We start from the raw sequence: 18,884 nt of genomic DNA, 5'->3' as shown, positions 1-18,884 counted from the left end.
TGAATGCATCGGACAGCCAAATCCTGAACCCACTTGACCCCCCCCCCCCCCCCCCCCCCCCCCCACTGCATCACTCAACACCAAGCAGTCCTCCAACCAACAAAGTATTCCTGTCACAGACACCCATTGCTCAGCTTTAACTCTTGTTTTACCATTGATCGCAAGTGAGAAGCTCCCCTGCCAGGCAGCAAAATGGGCAATACTGGAAAAGGGAGCAATTTTAATCAGAGAAAAATTAAGCAGAAACGTAACCTGTTTAAGGCGGCAATCTGAGTGTGCAATCCACTGGTGAGGGCCAGCATGCACTTGTTTGATTGCCACGTCTGATACTCAATCAGTTGGCCACCCTTTCTATGGATGTAGACATCATCACGAAGCCCTATGATGTCATGGCACTCAGGTTGGAGATGGACTCCTCCAGTCTCTCTCCAATCATGCGCAGTGCGGCTGGAAATGTTGATATTTTCTGCAACTGTTCCAGGATTGTCCTCTTCATTGAATCCTGAGCCCTCTAATGGGGACTCTCCACTGCAGTCCCTCTCTCCATCACCTGCTCCTGCTTACTTGTGATGTGTGAGACACCATGTGAAAACCCAACTACTTGTCTATCCGCTCCCACCGGGGTTTGTGTATCTGAACTGGTGAACCCGTCTGCATGAGACCTGTAATGGTGCATCCTCAGAGTGAGTGACTTCCTCTGAGGCGTCCTTGTTCTCCTCTTGCACCACCTCCTGAGGAATGCTTGATGGGCTTGTGGAAGATGAAAGAGTTGATTTGAAACTGTCAAGGTAAGAGGTATTAAGTCATCATAATGCACATGATCTTATTTTACTGTCTACCGACCTCAAGTCTATATGAGTAAGTGTTATATGCATTTTTTATTATTCGTTTATGGGATGTGGGTGTTGCTGACAAGACCAGCATTTATTGCCCATCCCTAGCTGCCCTTGAGAACATGATGAGCCTCCTTCTTGAACCACTGATGTAGGTACACCCCACAGTGATGTTAGGGAGGGAGTTCCAGGATTTTGATCCTGCGACAGTGAAGGAACGGTGATATTGTTCCAAGTCAGGATGGTGTGTGGCTTGGAGGGAAACTTGCAGATGGTATTGTTCCTATGCATCTGCTGCCCTTGTCCTTCTAGTTGGTAGAGGTCGCGGGTTTGGAAGGTGCTGTCGAAGGAGCCTTGGTGCATTGCTGCAGTGCATCTTGTAGATGGTACACACTGCTGCCACTGTGCATCGGTGATGGAAGGGGTGAATGGCACCCCATTCACAAACAATCAAGTGGGCTGCTTTGTCCTGGATGGTGTTGGGCTTCATGAATGTGTTGGAGCTGCACCCATCCAGGCAAGTGGAGAGTATTCCATCATACTCCTGACTTGAACCTTGTAGATGGTGGACAGGCTTTGGGGAGTTAGGAGGTGAGTTACTCACTGCAGAGTTCCCATCCTCTGATCTGCTCTTGTAGCCACAGCATTTATGTGCCTGGTTCAGTTCAGATTCTGGTCAATGGTAACTCCTGGATGCTGATGGTGGGAATTCAGCAATGGTAATGCCATTGAACATCAAGAGGAGATGGTTAGATTCTCTCTTGTTGGAGATGGTCATTGCCTGGCACTTGTATGGCATAAATATTACTTGCCATCCCAAGCCAGAACGTTGTCCAGCTTGCTACATGCAGCACAGACTGCTTCAGTATCTGAGGAGTTGCGTATGGTACCAAGATCTGTACAAACATCAGCAGACATTCCCACTTCTGACCTTATGATGGAGGGAAGGTCACTGATGAAACAGCTAAAGATGGTTGGGCCTAGGACACTACCCTGAGGAACTCCTGCATTGATGTCCAGGGGCTGAGATGTTTGGTCTCCAATATCCACAACCATCTTCCCTTGTGCTAGGTATGACTCCAACCAGCAGAGAGTTTTCTTCTTGATTCCTGTTTTGCTAGAACTTCTTGATGCCAAGAGCACTCACGTTCACCTCACCTGTGAGGGTATGTGATATTTAATTCTGTTAACCAGGTGGCTGGGAGACACCCATCTCTCCATCTCTGATGGCCAGGCATGCCAAGACTTCCCTTATGTTCAGCACCTCCTCCTCTGCAGCTGTCAGTATGTTGATGCTGGAGGGCCACCTCCGGTTCTCTGCCTCTCCTGGTGTTTTGTGCTTTCTTCCCCTGCTAGGAGGGAAAGAAAAGACTTACGAGTGGGTGTAATGGAGTGTGTTGGATCGACAGATGTGCAACATTTGTTCAGGGGCACTGAGAGGGATAGTTGTGACATTGCATTAAGATGAGCATGAGCGTCAGTGGTGGATGGTCAGATGGGGATGTGAGGAGGTACCTCAACAGAGGGATGGGTGCACCTGCAAGGTAAGCTGGTATGAGGACTGATGTGCAGGAATATGTTTAGAAGGCAGAGTGAAGGAGATTGGGGTAAGACACACATCAGGATCTACTTGAATGTGCCATGCCACTCACCTTTCCAGACCTGATCAGGTCATTAACCCTCTTCCAGCACTGTATCCAGGAATGTGGCACCATACTGCTACTGCTGACCTCCTCAGCAATTTCCAACCACACCATCCCTTTAGCAGGCTTCTTCCTTCAGTGGGCAGGGAAGAGACTCTCCCTGCAGGCCCTTACAGCCCGCAGCATCAACTCTAGGTAGGCATCAGTGAAGCGTGGTTCTGCCTTGCAGTGTTGTTCAGTTTCTAACGCTGTTGAAAGACGTGGACAATCCTTCAAGACCCCTAGAAGGGTCCTTTTAAATGTTTCAGCTGAAATCGACTCATGCGGTTCCTCCTCATGCCTGTTGCACTAATTGGCTGGGAAACCTGGACGTTCGATGCAAATACACTGGCTGTGTTAAAAAGCCACTGACAAACACGCTGCTGAAACTTGAGGGATTCCCACGTGCTGCCAGGGGTTGCAAAGTTTAAATCCAGCTCTAGTTCAGATGGATTTTAAAGATCATATGACACCATTCAAGAGTGCGCTCAGATGTTCGGGCCTATATTCTCCCTTCAACCAACATCATGACCATTGCTGTCTGTGGGATCTTGCTATGTGCATAATGGCTTCTGTGTTTGCTTGCATAATAATATTGACTGCATTTCAAAATTATTTTCTGCTTGAATTTCTTGCATCTGAGAGACTTGATGATAAGTGCTATATAAATGCAAGTTCAACTCTATCTCCTTTTACTGCATTTAAAATATACCAGTCGTGGCATTGTCTGCAATCTAGAACATGATTGCAATGTTTAGTTGCTATCCTGGCCTGTACCACTGTTGGAACTCTCTAATGGGCAAATCCAGGTTATTGTAGCTACTTAAGAACTAATGAGATCAAGCAGAGCGGAATTGCAACTCATTAAAAATTTCAGGCTGCCGGTCAATGTTTGGGTTTCTTTTTTTCAAAAAAAAGATGTTTGCATTTTGCAAAGACAAATGCAAGTCATCGTTGTTTTTCATCGTTGTTGTTTGTCAAATTCATCTTTAATTTGTAACAATGTGAGATTTTGAAGCGTGATATAGATTGTGACATCCAGAGCGTGATGGCTACCTGTGGACTGGTTCCAGGGCCTCGGGTGAGTGCTCTACCAACAACCACCATTCCCTGTGCAGTGGTGCTGCTCAGTTAAAGAACTGCCGGCCTCTGATTGGCCAGCAGCTCTTAGCAGGTAGAACTTCTGCCACCGGGGTCCTTGATCCTGGGGAAGGCCCACTTAAGTGCCTAATTGACACTTAATCCGGCAGGCCTTCCCCAGAGGAGGCAACGTGCAGCTCTTGTCGGCTCTTTTGCCAGTGGTCGAGACCCCTGTTGTCAAGATAAAATCCCGGTCACTCTTTCCCTTCATCCAAGTCATTAGTATAGATTGTAAAAGGTTGAAGCCCCAGCACTGATCCCTGTTGCACTCCACTAGTTACAGTTTGCCAACCTGAAATTGTCCCATTTATCCTGTTTCTCTGTTTCCTCTTAGTTCGCCGATCCTTTATCCATGCTAATGTATCACCCCCAACACCATGTGATCTTAACTTGTGCCGTAACCTTTTATGTGGCACCTTATCGAATGCCTTTTGGACATCCAAATATGCTGCATCTACTGGTTCCCCTTTATCTACCCTGCTTGTTACATCCTCAAACAACTCTGACAAATTTGTCAAACACAATTTCCATTTCACAAAATCATGTTGACTCTGCTTGATTGAATTATGATTTTCTAAATGTCCTGCTATCACTTCCTTAATAATGGATTCTAGTATTTTCCCAATGATAGATATTAGGCTAACTGGCCTATAGCTTCCTGCCTCATGTCTCCCTGCTTCCAATCTGCTGGCACCTTTCCAGAATCTTAGGAATTTTGGAAGATTACAACCAATGCATCCACTATCTCTTCACTAGTCACTTTTAAGACCCTAGGATGCGGGCCATCAGGTCCAGGGGACTTGTCAGCTTTTAGTCCCATTAGTTTCTTCGTTCTTTTTCTCCAGTGATTTTTTTTTAATGTTCCTCTCTCCTTTTTACCTCTTTATTTTCTGCTATTCTTGGATTTTTTTGCATCATCTTCTGTGAAGACAAATACAAAATACTTGTTCAATGTATCTGCTGTTTCCTTGTTTCCCATTATTAGTTCCCCAGTCTCATCCTCTAAGGGAACCAACGTTTACTTTAGCAGTTCCGATGAAGGGTCACTGACCCGAAACGTTAACTCTGCTTCTCTTTCCACAGATGCTGCCAGGCCTGCTGAGTGGTTCCAGCATTTCTTGTTTTTATTTCAGATTTCCAGCATCCGCAGTATTTTGCTTTTAATTTACTTTAGCTACTCTCTTCCTTGTATATTAACTGTTATTGATTGTTTTTATATTTCTTGCTGTTTACTGTCATATTCTAATTTCTCTTTTTTTAGTCATCCTTTGCTGGTTTCTAAAATTTTCCCAATCTTCTGGCCTCTCACTAATCTTTACAGCATTGTACGCCTTTTCTTTCAATTTGATACCATCCTTAACTTCCTTAGTTAGCCATGGATGGTTCATCCTTCTCGTAGAGTCTTTCTTTCTCAATGGAATATATCTTTGTTGAGAGTTATAAATTATCTCCTTAAATGTCTGTCACAGCTTATCTACTGTGCTACCTATTTTTCCAGTCCACTGTAGCCAACTCTGTTTTCATACCCTTGTAATTACCTTCATTTAATTTTAAGACACACATTTCAGACTCAAGTTTCTCACCCTCAAACTGAAAGTGAAATTCTATCAAATTTTGATTATTCTTTTCTGGAGGATCCTTTACTGAGATCATTAACTAATTCTGTCTCATTACACATTGCCATGTCTAAAATAACCTGTTCCCTAGTTGGTTCCAGAATGTATTGTTATAAGAAACTGTCCCGAATACACTCTATGAACCAGCCTCAAGGCCACCTTCATCAATTTGATTTCTCCAATCAATACGAAGATTAAAATCGCCTACAATTATTGCAATACCTTTCTTACAAGCCCCCGTTATTTCTTGATTTGTACTCTGTTCTAAAGCGTGGCTAATGTTAGGGGGCCTATAAACTATATCCACCAGTTACGACTTTCCCTGGCTGTTCCTTATCTCTACCCAAACTGATTCTACATCTTGATCTTCCGAGCCAAGATCATGTCTCACTACTGTACTGATCTCATTCTTTATTAACAGAGCTTCCCCACCTCCTTTTCCTTTGTTCCTATCCTTCCAAAATATCAAATACCCTTGACTATTCAGTTCTTGTTTCTGTAATGGCTATCATTTCATACCCTTTTATTTCTATTTGTGCTGTCAATTCATCCAGTTTATTACAAATGTTGCATGCATTCAGATTAAGATTCTTTAATTCTTTTAATGTTGTCTTTTTACCATTTTTACCTAGTTTGACACTATTTGCTGGTGCATTCCATAGAACCAAAGGAAAATTACGGCACAGAAGGAGGCCATTCAGCCCATCCTGTCTGCACCAGCTGAAAAATCTAGCCGCCCAATCTAATCCCACCTTCCAACACCTGGTCCGTAGCCTTGCAGGTTACAGCACTTCAGGTGCATGTCCGGGTACCTTTTAAATGAGTTGAGGGTCTCTGCCTCCATCACCTTTCCTGGAAGTGAATTCCAGACACTCACCATCCTCTGGGTGAAAATGTTTTTCCTCATGTCCCCTCTAATCCTTCTACCAATCACCTTAAATCTGTGCCCCTTGGTAATTGACCTCTCCACTAGGGGTAGGCCCCTCATAATTTTGTACACCTCAATTAAGTCACCCCTCAGCCTCCTCTGTTCCAAGAAAAACAACCCTAGCCTATCCAATCTTTCCTCATAGCTGCAACTTTCAAGCCCTGGCAACATTTTTGTAAATCTCCTCTGTACTCTCTCCAGAGCAATTATGTCCTTTCTGTAATGTGGTGACCAGAACTGTACACAATACTCCAGCTGTGGCCTAACCAACATTTTATATAGTTCCAGCATTACATCCCTGCTTTTGTATTCTATACCTCGGCCAATGAAGGAAAGCATTCCATATGCCTTCTTCATCACGTTATCTACCTGTCCTGCCACCTTCAGGGACCTGTGGACATGCGCTCCAAAGTCTTTCACTTCTTCTTCCCCTCTCAGTATCTTCCCGTTTATTGTGTATTCTCTTGCATTGTTTGCCCTCCCAAAATGCATTACCTCACACTTCTCCCGATTTGAATTCCATTTGCCACTTTTCCGCCCACTCAACCAAACCATTGATATCATTCTGGAGTCTAGAGCTATCCTCCTCTTTATCAACTACCTGGCCAATGTTTGTGTCATCAGCAAATTTCCCAATCATACCTCCCAATTTAAGTCCAAATCATTAATATATACCACAAACAGCAAGGGTCCCATCACTGAGCCCTGTGGAACGTCACTGGAAACTGCTTTCCATTCACAAAAACATCTATCAAACTATCCTTTGTTTCCTGTCATTGAGCCAATTTTGGATCCAACCTGCCACACTCCCCTGTATCCCATGCGGGACCTTGTCAACTGCCTTACTAAAATCCATGTAGACCACATTCACTGCACTACCCTCATCAGTCCTCCTTGTTACTTCCTCAAAAAGCTCAATCAAGTTAGTAAGACATGATCTTCCCTTAACAAATCCATGCTGACTATTCCTGATTAATCCTTGGCTTTCTAAGTGACAGTTTATCCTATCTCTCAGAATTGATTCTAATAATTTACCCACCACTGAGGTCAGACTGACTGGCCTATCATTATTTGATATATTCCTCGCACCCTTTTTAAACAATGGTATAATGATAGTAGACATTCTTATGTTTGTACGCTCTGTCCCTTCCTGTCACATTCTGGTTACTGTTAGCCATATCACTACCCTGCCCTATCGCCTTGTCCTTTCTCATTAACTTTCTAACTCTCCCCTCACTTGAACTCTTCCCCCTCGAACCTGTTGGATCAAGTGCAGGGGCTGAGGCTCCTCCAGTGGTTCCTTCTGGATCCCCATAGCTGCCTCACTTTTATAGTCACACCCTCCTCTCCCTCACCACAGACCAAATTTGAAGTACCTAATCTAAGGGGTGTGACTGCCACCTGGAACAAAGCGTCCAGGTAACTTGCTCCCTCCCTGATCCATCACAGTGTTCATGGCTCAGACTCCAGCTCACCAATTCTGAGCCGAAGTTCCTCAAGCTGCAGACGCTCCCACATGCTATGGCTGCCCTGCCATCTTTATTGTATTTTGTTTTACTAATTAGGGTTCCAAGTTTAGAAATATAACTGTGTTAATTTGTAGTTATATTAAGTAGTTTAACTACTGGCCCATGACGAGGTCTGGTTGAAATTATTCAAAAAGGTTCCTGGGTGTGATGGTCTGTTGCTATTTTGTGAAAAATAAAGTCTCTTTCTTGATGAAGAATTTGTTCTTTTGCAATCTTTCCAGATGGAAACCTCATTGAAGGCTTTAACAAAGGTACAGAAAAGATTCATGAGAATGATTCCAAGGATGAGGGATTCAGTTATGTGGATAGATTGGAGAGGTTAGGGTTGTTCTCCTTTGATAAGAGATAGTTGAGATGAGATTTGATAGAGGTGTTCAAAATCATGTGAGTCTAGACAGGGTAGATAAAGAGAAACTGTTCCTATTGGCAGAAGGGTCTAAAACCAGAGAACACAGATTTAAAGTAATTGGCAAAAAAATCCCAAAGGCAACGTGAGGCAAAACTTTTTTACGCAGCGAGCGGTTAGGGTCTGGAATGCACTGCCTGACGGTGTGGTGGAGTCAGATTCAATCATGGCCTTCAAAAGGGAATTGGATAAGCACCTGAAGGGAAAATAATTACAGGGCTATGGAGAAAGGGTGGGGGATTGGGACCAGCTAAATTGCTCTTGCAGAGAGCAGGCATGGGCTCGACCGGCCGAATGGCCTCCTTCTGTGCTGTAATCATTCTATGACATGTTCACCTCTTGTCTAATTCCAGGTTCATAGTACTGAACTTTCCGATGAGAAGACCCCAGTTTCAATTCCCAACTTTCTACTGAGTTGGCAGATCTCAGCCAAGTCAGCAACCAGAGCACCACGACTGGCCTCCGCACCCTCTATGATTAAGGAGAAGGACATTAGCCCAGGTCCATGCTCCTCACCACTAATCCTTCCTGGAAGATGTATGTGAAAGCTCAGATATTAGCTGGAGAGAAGATTTGGCACTGATACTCTCCAAATTCTACCTGAACCCACAGTTCTGACTCACCGATGAGGAATGGCTACTCTGAGTGAGGCACTGTATGTCTACAGGCAGTCATAGACAGCAAGAGTCGTTACCTACATGAGAGCAGAGAATATAGAAGTTGAAATAGACAACATATAAAATTGATATGGTTGGGGAAAAAGACCATAAATTTCCCCCAATATTGTATATGAATTCACATATAGAATCATAATGCAGAACTTTCAACTTTGGTGGGGTATAAATTGGCAGTATCAGATTGAGCTGCTGTAAAAACCCAGCTAGTATCTATGTTGAACAGTGTTGGCCACTTATTTGCCATTCCATGCCACTGAAGGTGGGAGGGAATTCTATTCAATCATGAGTCTTCCTTGAAGTTTTTTAGTTTTACAAATGTAACCTTTATTTCTGCACACAGGGTAAGTTAAATAAGCCACTTGCAGTTATCCATTCCTCACCAAAGTTTAATACCCTAGCCTTTGTCCAATATCAAAAGATTACAGGAAACCTGTGAATGTGGGAAGCTGCTTCTGAGGGTAGATTGCTTTAGCGGGTAAATGACATTGAACTGAGAGGCATATTCAGGGCAATATCAGCATTTTAATTCCACAGGCATGAGTTTGATATGGTGATTTATGGTGCAAGTGTCTCTCTTCCATCTGTCATAATAAATGAGAACCATTACCTCTGTGCATCATTCAAGGGAGAAAAGGCATTGCCGTCTGTGTCCTCTCATCTCAAGTCATGATATCCTCTCATTCTCTTGAACATTTTTTGGCTATTTTATCAATACAGCATTTCTGTACTTTTTTTCTCTTCCCAGTTCCCACACCATCCTGCAGTCCTTCTTGCATTCTCACTGTGTTGAAATCAAAACTTATCACACCATCTCGTATTTTACATGACTATTTCCTGTAACCTCAACACTACGTGGAACTGCTCACCTCTTTCAACCTTCCCTTATTCCTACAATATACTACAGGATGGCCCTGGTTTTCTGTCTGTGGGCTTTTTAGGCACATAATATGGGGCCAAGAGAATGAAAGGAAGAGCTTACATTTATATTTGGTCTCTTCTACACTGGTCAGACCAAACTCATATTGGCTGATTGCTTTGCGGAATGTTTTCATTCAGTCTGCAAGCAAGCTTCTGAGTTTTCAGTCACCTGTTGTTTTAATCGTGTGTCTTACTCTGACACCTCTGTCCTCTGACTCATGCTTTTTCAATGACGTTCAGTGGAAGCTCGAGGAACAGCGCCTCATCTTTTGTTTAGGCACTTTACGGCCTTCAGGACTCAACATTGAGTTCAACAATTTCAGATCAAACCACTGCTCCCATTTTTTCAGGCAGCAGTTGTTGATAATGATGCTGCAAATTCCCATTTACACCATCTTTTTCTCCTTTACTTGTCCCATTGCCACCTCCTTTTGCCTTACATGATTATCCCTTTTGTCATTTAATGTCTTCTGCCTTCCATCCAAATACAGAACTTCCCTTTAGCTTATTTCTTCCCTTCCCCTGCCTCTTGACATTTTTAAAAACCTGTTACATCTCTAACTTTTTCCAGTTCTGATGAAAGGTCATTTAAGCTCAAACGTTTACTGTTTTTCTCTCCACAGATGTTGCCTGATCTGCTGAGTATTTCCAGCATTTTCTGTTTTAGTTTCAGATTTTCAGCATCTGCGATATTTTGCTTTTACATTTATATAGCATCATTCAGGACATCTCAAAGTGGCTTACAGTCAATGAAGTATTTTTGAAGTCTAGTCGTTGTTGTAATGTAGGAAAACATGACAGCCAATCTGCATATGACAACGTCCCACAAATAACATGGGATAAATGACCAGTTCATCTGTTTTGGGTGAGGGAAGAATATTGACCAGGTCACTATGGAGAAATCACCTGCTCTTTAAAGTAGTGTCATCGAATTTTCTCATCCATCTTTAGGGCAGATGATACCTCTGACAGTGCAACATTCCCTCAGTACGACACTGGAGTGCCAGCCTAGATCATGTGCTCAATTCTCTGGAGTGGGACTTGAACTCCTGACCTTCCAACTCCAAGGCAAGTGTGGGCTGACCTTTAAACCCATGTTCTCATTAATTGCATTGATCTCGAGTTCTGATTCAGATCTTGGTGTTCAGAGCTAGGAATTATCCACAGCTCTAAGAATAGCCCTTTTCAAACCTTCGGGCTCACAAAATTCAAACAGGAGAACCCAATGATGAAGAAATATACGCACAATTAGGACCCTGAACTTTCAAGGGCTGGATTCCCAGGGTTTGGAAGCCACAAGTGGCTCATAGGTTTGACTTTTAAAACCAAAGCTTGGCATCACCACTTGCTGATGTCTAACCTCTTTTCAGTCTTTGTGGTGCCCTGTCCTAAGGCCTGTGTCACTTCACCTTGGTTTCTTAATAGTAAAAAGTAAATAAATCTAACTCGTAATACAAATATTCTGGTAGCAAAATCTTTAAAAGACCTATTTTTGTAGCCCGGCAGATCTCTGCACAGTTGGAGCAGTGCCAAAGAGTTGACCACCCGCACTCTGTCCGAGCTGAAGCCAGGACCTCTGACATCGAGCCCAACCGCCGGATACATCATGCTTTTAGTCCGTCAGATTCAAGTTCCTCCAGTGAGAATGAGCTGCCATTCCCGATCCCACTTAGAGACACCAGGAGCAGGAGCTCTCCCCAGGAGGACCACGTTAAATCGGAATCCAGGGATGCCCAGATCTCAGTGAGACAAAGGATGCATGAGATCACCACTGTCAGCAAAGGTAATTCGTGTCCTTGAGGGAAGAAAACTGCCATCCTGGCCTATATGTGACTCCACTCCCACACCAACGTGGTTGACTCTGTCTGCACTTTGAAGTGCCTAGCAGATCACCATCCCCTCAAGGTAACTAGGAATGGGCAATAACTCTTGCCAGCGATGCCCACATTCCAAGAATTCTTTTTTAAAATTGATCTGTAGTACAAAATGAGGAGGTTCCTTTCTGAAATATGTAATGGGTCAATGGCCTAGGCTTTCTGATTAAGAAAAGTTTTTTGCCAGGGACTGTCCTAGTGTGCCTTCTGTCCTGACCTTGGTCAAGTAACCAGCTCCAGAGTCACTTAAATGCAAGCAATGGAGAGTTGTACCAAACCAGGGGTAGAGTTTTACTTGGACAAGTCTCTGGGCCTACTGGAAGAAAGTGAGCTGCTGTGCATTCCTTTTTTTGCCATCCCTTTAAAAAGTAAAATTCTGTTTGCTGATAGGGTCTGTACTCTGAGAGCATTTGAACTGGCCTCTCTTTCTTTTGATGACCCCTAGTCTCCCCCTGCCCCTCACCGACCTTTGCACTCTGGAGGCCAGGCCTGACATCCAGCGTTGGCACATGGGAATACAGCAGAGGCTGTGTATTTCTCAACTACATCTAATTGCCATACACCAAGGACAGGCATAATCACCCTCGATGGAAACTGCCCTTGAAACTCAGTAGGGAGAGGAGCAGGTGTGTGCTACTTTCCAATTCAGACGTATCGAAAAAGCCCATGTCATTGTTAGCTGGGATCTGTGCAATATTGTGAATCTAGTGTATAGTTTACTGTTGCTCTCGGCACTCAAACCCAAGAGTTTTATATTCAGAAAGCTTCTTTATAAGCTAATGGTGTGATTGAGAGAGGGAGCTGGGGGCAAAACTAGATTCAGCATTTAACAGGTAAAACCACTGTGGAGCATCAGTCAACAGAGGAGGTATATTGCTAGATCAATTGAGGATGTTATGCTAAAATCTGTGTGAGATTGCACCTGCAATACTTCGTCCAGTCATCACCAAGACACAGGCTGATCCCTGATTTCAAAGGTTTGAGTGACTAGGGATGGCTGGAGAGGTTTGGGCTATCTGGCCTTGAAAGGAGGTGACTGATAGGGTGCTTTCTGTAAAATCTTAAAAGGCACCTTTGAGCACCTCTTCAAGGGCACTAGAACAAAGGAGCACAGACTAAAACAGTTCGGACCAGATGTCAGGACAAGCTTCACACAGAATGACCCAATATTTGGAAAGGTCCTTCGATAGGATGAGCTAAGATGGGCCAAATGGCATTCCTTGTCTGGATTTATTTTGCAGTCTTCCTAAAGAAACATAGTGGGTGAATTCACATGGGGTGGGAGGGGGTGGTTCTCCTGCTTCAGCTGTAAACTACCACCCCATCTCCAACCACCCTTTCCTCTCCAAAGAACCTACTGTCACTTTCCAAGTCCATACCCATCTTCCCTGGAACACAATGTTTGAATCCTTCCAAACAGGTTTCCGCCCCTGCCACAGTACCGAACTGGCTCTTACCAAAGTCACAAGCAACATTCTATGTGACTGACAAAAGTAAACTATTTCTCCTCATGCTTCTCAACCTGTCTGCAGCCTTTGACATGGTTGACTACACCATCCTCCTCCAATGCCTCTCCACCATTATCTAGCTGGATGGAACTGCATTTGCCTAGTTCCATTTTTATCTATCTAATCGTAGCCAGCTAATCACCTGCACTGACTTCTCTGCCTGCTCTGGCACCGTTACCTCTGGTGTCCCCCAAGGATCTATCCTTGGACACCTCCTACTTCTTACTGACATGGTGCCCCTTGACGATGTCATCCCAAAACATAACATTGGTTTTCACATGTATGCGAACAACATCCAGCTCTTCCTCACCACCAGCTCTCTCGACCCCTCCACTGCCTCAGACTGATTGCACGACATCCAGTATTGGATGAGCAGCAATTTCCTCCACTTAATTATTGGGAAGGCTAAAGCCATTTGCCTTCAGTCATAGAGTCATAGAATTATACAGCACAGAAACAGGCCCATCGTGTCCGTGCCACCCGTCAAGCACCTATCTATTCTAATCCCATTTTCCAGCACTTGGCCCGTAGCCTTGTATGCTATGGCATTTCAAGTGTTCATCTGAATACTTCTTAAATGTTGTGAGGGTTCCTGCCTCTACCTTCCCTTCAGGTAGTGTGTTCCAGATTCCAACCACCCGCTGGGTGAAATTTTTTTTCCTCAAATCCTGTCTAAACCTCCTGCCTCTTACCTTAAATCTATGCCCTCTGGTTATTGACCTCTCTGCCAGGGGAAAAAGTTTCTTCCTCTCTACCCTATCTATGCCCCTCATAATTTTGTATGCCTCAATCAGGTCCTCCCTCAGCCTCCTGTGCTCTAAGGAAAACAGCCCTAGCCTATCCAGTCTCTTTTCATAGCTGAAATGCTCCAGCCCAGGCAACATGCTGGTGAATCTCCTCTGCACCCTCTCCAGTGCAATCACATCCTTCCTATAGTGTGGTGGCCAGAACTGTGCACAAGTACTCCAGCTGTGGCCTAACTAGCATCCCCACCACAAACTCCCTAGTTCTGTAGTCACCGACTCCATCTCTCTCCCTGGCAATTCTCTGAGACTGATTCAGACTGTTCACAACCTTGGTGTCATATTTCAGTGATTCTAAAACTTTTTTGGTTCAAAGACCCCTTTTCAAATAGATTAGAAATCATGGACCTAAATTATAATACTATATTGTACTCATAATATGAAAGTACTACGTAAAATGTATAGAGTGCTTTAATAATGCTTTTGAGAAAACAGTTATTTATTTGGAGTAGCAATTTGAAGACTGGTTCACTGATGTAGACAATGATGAGACAGACCAGACAAACCAAAGATAAATAGTAAGTGTAACTCCATTAACGTTCTAGTGAATGCCAATTGAACTGCTTTTAATGTGGTTAAAGATTGGGTGTGTATGCCATTAACTGGCAATCAGTTCACAGATCACATCCAATACCAACAGCGACTGGCCAAATCAGTAAACAGTCGCACCATGTTTAGATGTTTAACAGGCTCAAAGTAGGTTATTTTAATTTGAAAAAAAAACTTCCAATAAACAGATGAGCTTCCCTCCAATTCTATTACCGAGTACTCACTTGAACATGAAATTCTCTGTGATATTTTATAGGCCTGGGTCAACCCAGTCCAGTTTCTCAGTGTTATTTAATCGTGCGAAGAATTATTGCAACACGGTTGCAACAGGGGTGGTGCAGTGGTTAGCACTGCAGCCTCACAGCTCCAGTGGCCCGGGTTCAATTCTGGGTACTGCCTGTGTGGAGTTTGCAAGTTCTCCCTGTGTCTGCGTGGGTTTCCTCCGGGTACTCCGGTTTCCTCCCACAGCCAAAAGACTTGCAGGTTGGTCGGTAAATTGGCCATTATAAATTGCCCCTAGTATCGGTAGGTGGTAGGGAAATATAGGGACAGGTGGGGATGTGGTAGGGATATGGGATTAGTGTAGGATTAGTATAAATGGGTGGTTGATGGTCGGCACAGGCTCGGTGGCCGAAGGGCCTGTTTCAGTGCTGTATCTCTGAAATGGTGGAAAATTTAAGTAAGTCAAACTGACAGCTTTTCCTCGATGACGAGAATCAAACCTGTAAGAAATTAATATAAACAGAAAATGCTGGACATACTGAATTTAACTTAATAAGTATTTTATTTCAAATTAATTTATTAATTAGTGCTAGAAATGTCAGTTAGAGGGGTAAAGTGCTTCACCTGTGAGATGTGCGAGGTCCGTGATGCTTCCAGCGATCCGGGCGACTACATCTGCAGGAAGCGTACCGAGTTGCAGCTCCTCACAGACCACATGGATCGGTTGGAGCGGCAACTGGATGCACTTAGGAGCATGCAGGTGGCGGAAAGCGTCATAGACAGGAGTTTTAGAGAAGTGGTTACACCCAAAGTGCAGGCAGATAGATCGATGAACGCTAGAAGGGGCAGGCAGTCAGTGCAGGAATCCCCTGTGGCTATCTCCATCTCTAACAAGTATACTGTTTTGGATACTGTTGGGGGGGGATGGCCTATCGGGAAAACAGCAGCAGCCAGAGCAGTGGCACCATGGCTGGCACTGTTCAGCAGGGAGGGACAAAGCGCAGAAGAGCAACAGTTATAGGCGACTCTATAGTCAGGGGCACAGCTAGGCGCTTCTGTGGACGTGAAAGAGACTCCAGGATGGTATGTTGCCTTCCTGGTGCCAGGGTCAAGGATGTCTCTGAATGTACAGGGGGCATTCTGAAGGGGGAGGGTGAACAGCCAGAGGTTGTGGTACACATCGGTACCAATGACATAGACAGGAAGAGTGACGAGGTCCTGCAGGGGGAGTTTAGGGAGTTAGGTAGAAAGTTAAAAGACAGGACCTCTAGGGTTGTAATCTCGGGATTTCTCCCTGTGCCACGTGCCAATGAGGCTAGAAATAGGAAGATAGTGCAGCTAAACACGTGGCTGAACAGCAGGGTTTCAGATATCTGGACCATTGGGATCTCTTCAGGGACAGATGGGACCTGTACAAGAAGGACGGGTTGCATCTAAACTGGAGGGGCACAAATATCCTGGCTGCAAGGTTTGCTAGCTTCACTCGAGAGGGTTTAAACTAGTGTGGCAGGGGGGTGGGAACCAGAGCAGTAGGACAGCAAGTGAAATAAATGAGGGGGAACTAGTAAATAAGGCCAGTAAGACTAAGAGGAAGAGCAGGTAGGGAGATGTTGCGGAGCACAGCGGGACTGGTGGTCTGAAGTGCATTTGTTTCAATGCAAGAAGTGTAACATGCAAGGCAGATGAACTTAGAGCTTGGATTAGTACTTGGAACTATGATGTTGTTGCTATTACAGAGACTTGGTTGAGGGCAGGACAGGATTGGCAGCTAAATGTTCCAGGATTTAGAAGCTTCAGGCGGAATAGAGGGGGATGTAAAAAGGGTGGGGGAGTTGCATTACTTGTGAAGGAGAATATCACAGCTGTACTGCGGGAGGACACCTTGGAGGGGTCGTGCAGCGAGGCAATATGGGTGGAGCTCAGGAATAGGAAGAGTGCAGTCACGATGTTGGGGGTTTTCTACAGGCCTCCCAACAGCCAGTGGGAGGTAGAGGAGCAGATATGTAGACAGATTTTGGAAAGATGTAAAGGTAACAGGGTTGTAGTGGTGGATGATTTTAACTTCCCCGATATTGACTGGGACTCACTTAGTGCTAGGGGCTTGGTTGGGGCAGAATTTGTGAGGAGCATCCGGAAGGGCTTCTTGAAACAATATGTCGATAGTCCAACTAGGGATGGGGCCGTACTGGACCTGTTATTGGGGAATGAGCCCGGCCAGGTGGTCGAAGTTTCAGTAGGGGAGCATTTCGGGAACAGTGACCATAATTCCATAAGTTTTAAGGTACTTGTGGATAAGGATAAGAGTAGTCCTCGGGTGAAGGTGCTAAATTGGGGGAAGGCTAATTATAACAATATTAGGCAGGAATTGAAGAATTTAGATTGGGGGCGGCTGTTTGAGGGTAAATCAACATCTGACATGTGGGAGTCTTTCAAATGGCAGTTGATTAGATCCAGGACCAGCACGTTCCTGTGAGGAAGAAGGATAAGTTTGGCAAGTTTTGGGAACCTTGGATAACACGGGATATTGTGAGCCTAGTCAAAAAGAAAAAGGAAGCATTCGTAAGGGCTGGAACTCTGGGAACAGACGAATCCCTTGAATATAAAGATAGTAGGAAGGAACTTAAGCAAGGAGTCAGGAGGGCTAAAAGGGGTCATGAAAAGTCAGTGACAAACAGGATTAAGGAAAATCTCAAGGCTTTTTATACATATATAAAGAGCAAGAGGGTAACTAGGGAAAGGGTTGGCCCACTCAAGGACAGAGAAGGGAATCTATGTGTGGAGCCAGAGGAAATGGGCGAGGTACTAAATGAGTACTTTACATCAGTATTCACCAAGGAGAAGGACTTGGTTGATGATGAGTCTAGGGAAGGGAGTGTAGATAGTCTCAGTCATCTCATTATCAAAAAGGAGGAGGTGTTGGGTGTCTTGCAAAGCATTAAAGTAGATAAGTCCCCAGGGCCTGATGGGATCTACCCCAGAATACTGAGCGAGGCAAGGGAAGAAATTGCTGGGGCCTTGACAGAAATCTTTGCATCCTCATTGGCTACAGGTGAGGTCCCAGAGGACTGGAGAAAAGCCAATGTTGTGCCTTTGTTTAAGAAGGGTAGCAAGGATAATCCAGGAAATTAGAGGCCGGTGAGCCTCAGATCAGTGGTAGGGAAATTATTAGAGAGGATTCTTCGGGACAGGATTTACTCCTGTTTGGAAACAAACAAACTTATTAGCGAGAGGCAGCATGGTTTTGTGACTGGGAGGTCGTGTCTCACTAATTTGATTGAGTTTTTTGAGGAAGTGACAAAGATGATTGATGAAGGAAGGGCAGTGGATGTTATCTATATGGACTTCAGTAAAGCCTTTGACAAGGTCCCTCATGGCAGACTGGTACAAAAGGTGAAGTCACACGGGATCAGAGGTGAGCTGGCAAGATGGATACAGAACTGGCTCAGTCATAGAAGACAGAGGGTATCAGTGGAAGGGTGCTTTTCTGAATGGAGGGTTGTGACTAGTGGTGTTCCGCAGGGATCAGTGCTGGGACCTTTGCTCTTTGTAGTATATATAAATGATTTGGCGGAAAATGTAGCTAGTCTGATTTGTAAGTTTGCGGACGACACAAAGGTTGGTGGAGTTGCGGGTAGTGATGAGGATTGTCAGAGGATACAGCAGGATATAGATCGGTTGGAGACTTGGGCGGAGAAATGGCAGATGGAGTTTAATCTGGACAAATGTGAGGTAATGCATTTTGGAAGGTCTAATGCAGGTGGGAAGTATACAGTAAATGGCAGAACCCTTCGGATTATTAACAGGCAGAGAGATCTGGACGTACAGGTCCACAGGTCACTGAAAGTGGCAACGCAGGTGGATAAGGTAGTCAAGAAGGCATACGGCATGCTTGCCTTCATCGGTCGGGGCATAGAGTATAAAAATTGGCAAGTCATGCTGCAGCTGTACAGAACTTTAGTTAGGCCACACTTAGACTATTGCATGCAATTCTGGTTGCCACACTACCAGAAGGACGTGAAGGCTTTGGAGAGGGTACAGAAGAGGTTTACCAGGATGTTGCCTTGCCTGGAGGGCATTAGCTATGAGGAGAGGTTGGATAAACTCGGATTGTTTTCATTGGAACGATGGAAGTGGAGGGGCGACATGATAGAGGTTTACAAAGTTATGAGCGGCATGGACAGAGTGGATCGACAGAAGCT

The 18,884-nt window shown here is 44.6% G+C and overlaps 1 protein-coding gene across 1 annotated transcript in view; it reads left to right on the top strand.

The window, feature by feature from the left end:
• Positions 1 to 18,884, top strand: part of LOC137369863 (uncharacterized) — an 88,969-nt gene that overhangs the window by 56,183 nt on the left and 13,902 nt on the right. Inside the window, exon 3 of the mRNA XM_068031501.1 lies at positions 11,228 to 11,512. Coding sequence (XP_067887602.1) covers positions 11,228 to 11,512 — 285 coding nt within the window. The remainder of the gene's footprint in view (positions 1 to 11,227; positions 11,513 to 18,884) is intronic.

This window comes from Heterodontus francisci, chromosome 5 (assembly GCF_036365525.1).
Source record: "Heterodontus francisci isolate sHetFra1 chromosome 5, sHetFra1.hap1, whole genome shotgun sequence".
NCBI classification, from domain to species: Eukaryota; Metazoa; Chordata; class Chondrichthyes; order Heterodontiformes; family Heterodontidae; genus Heterodontus; species Heterodontus francisci.
The sequence above is the reverse complement of the archived record's forward strand: the minus strand, read 5'-3'. Positions and strand labels throughout refer to the sequence as shown.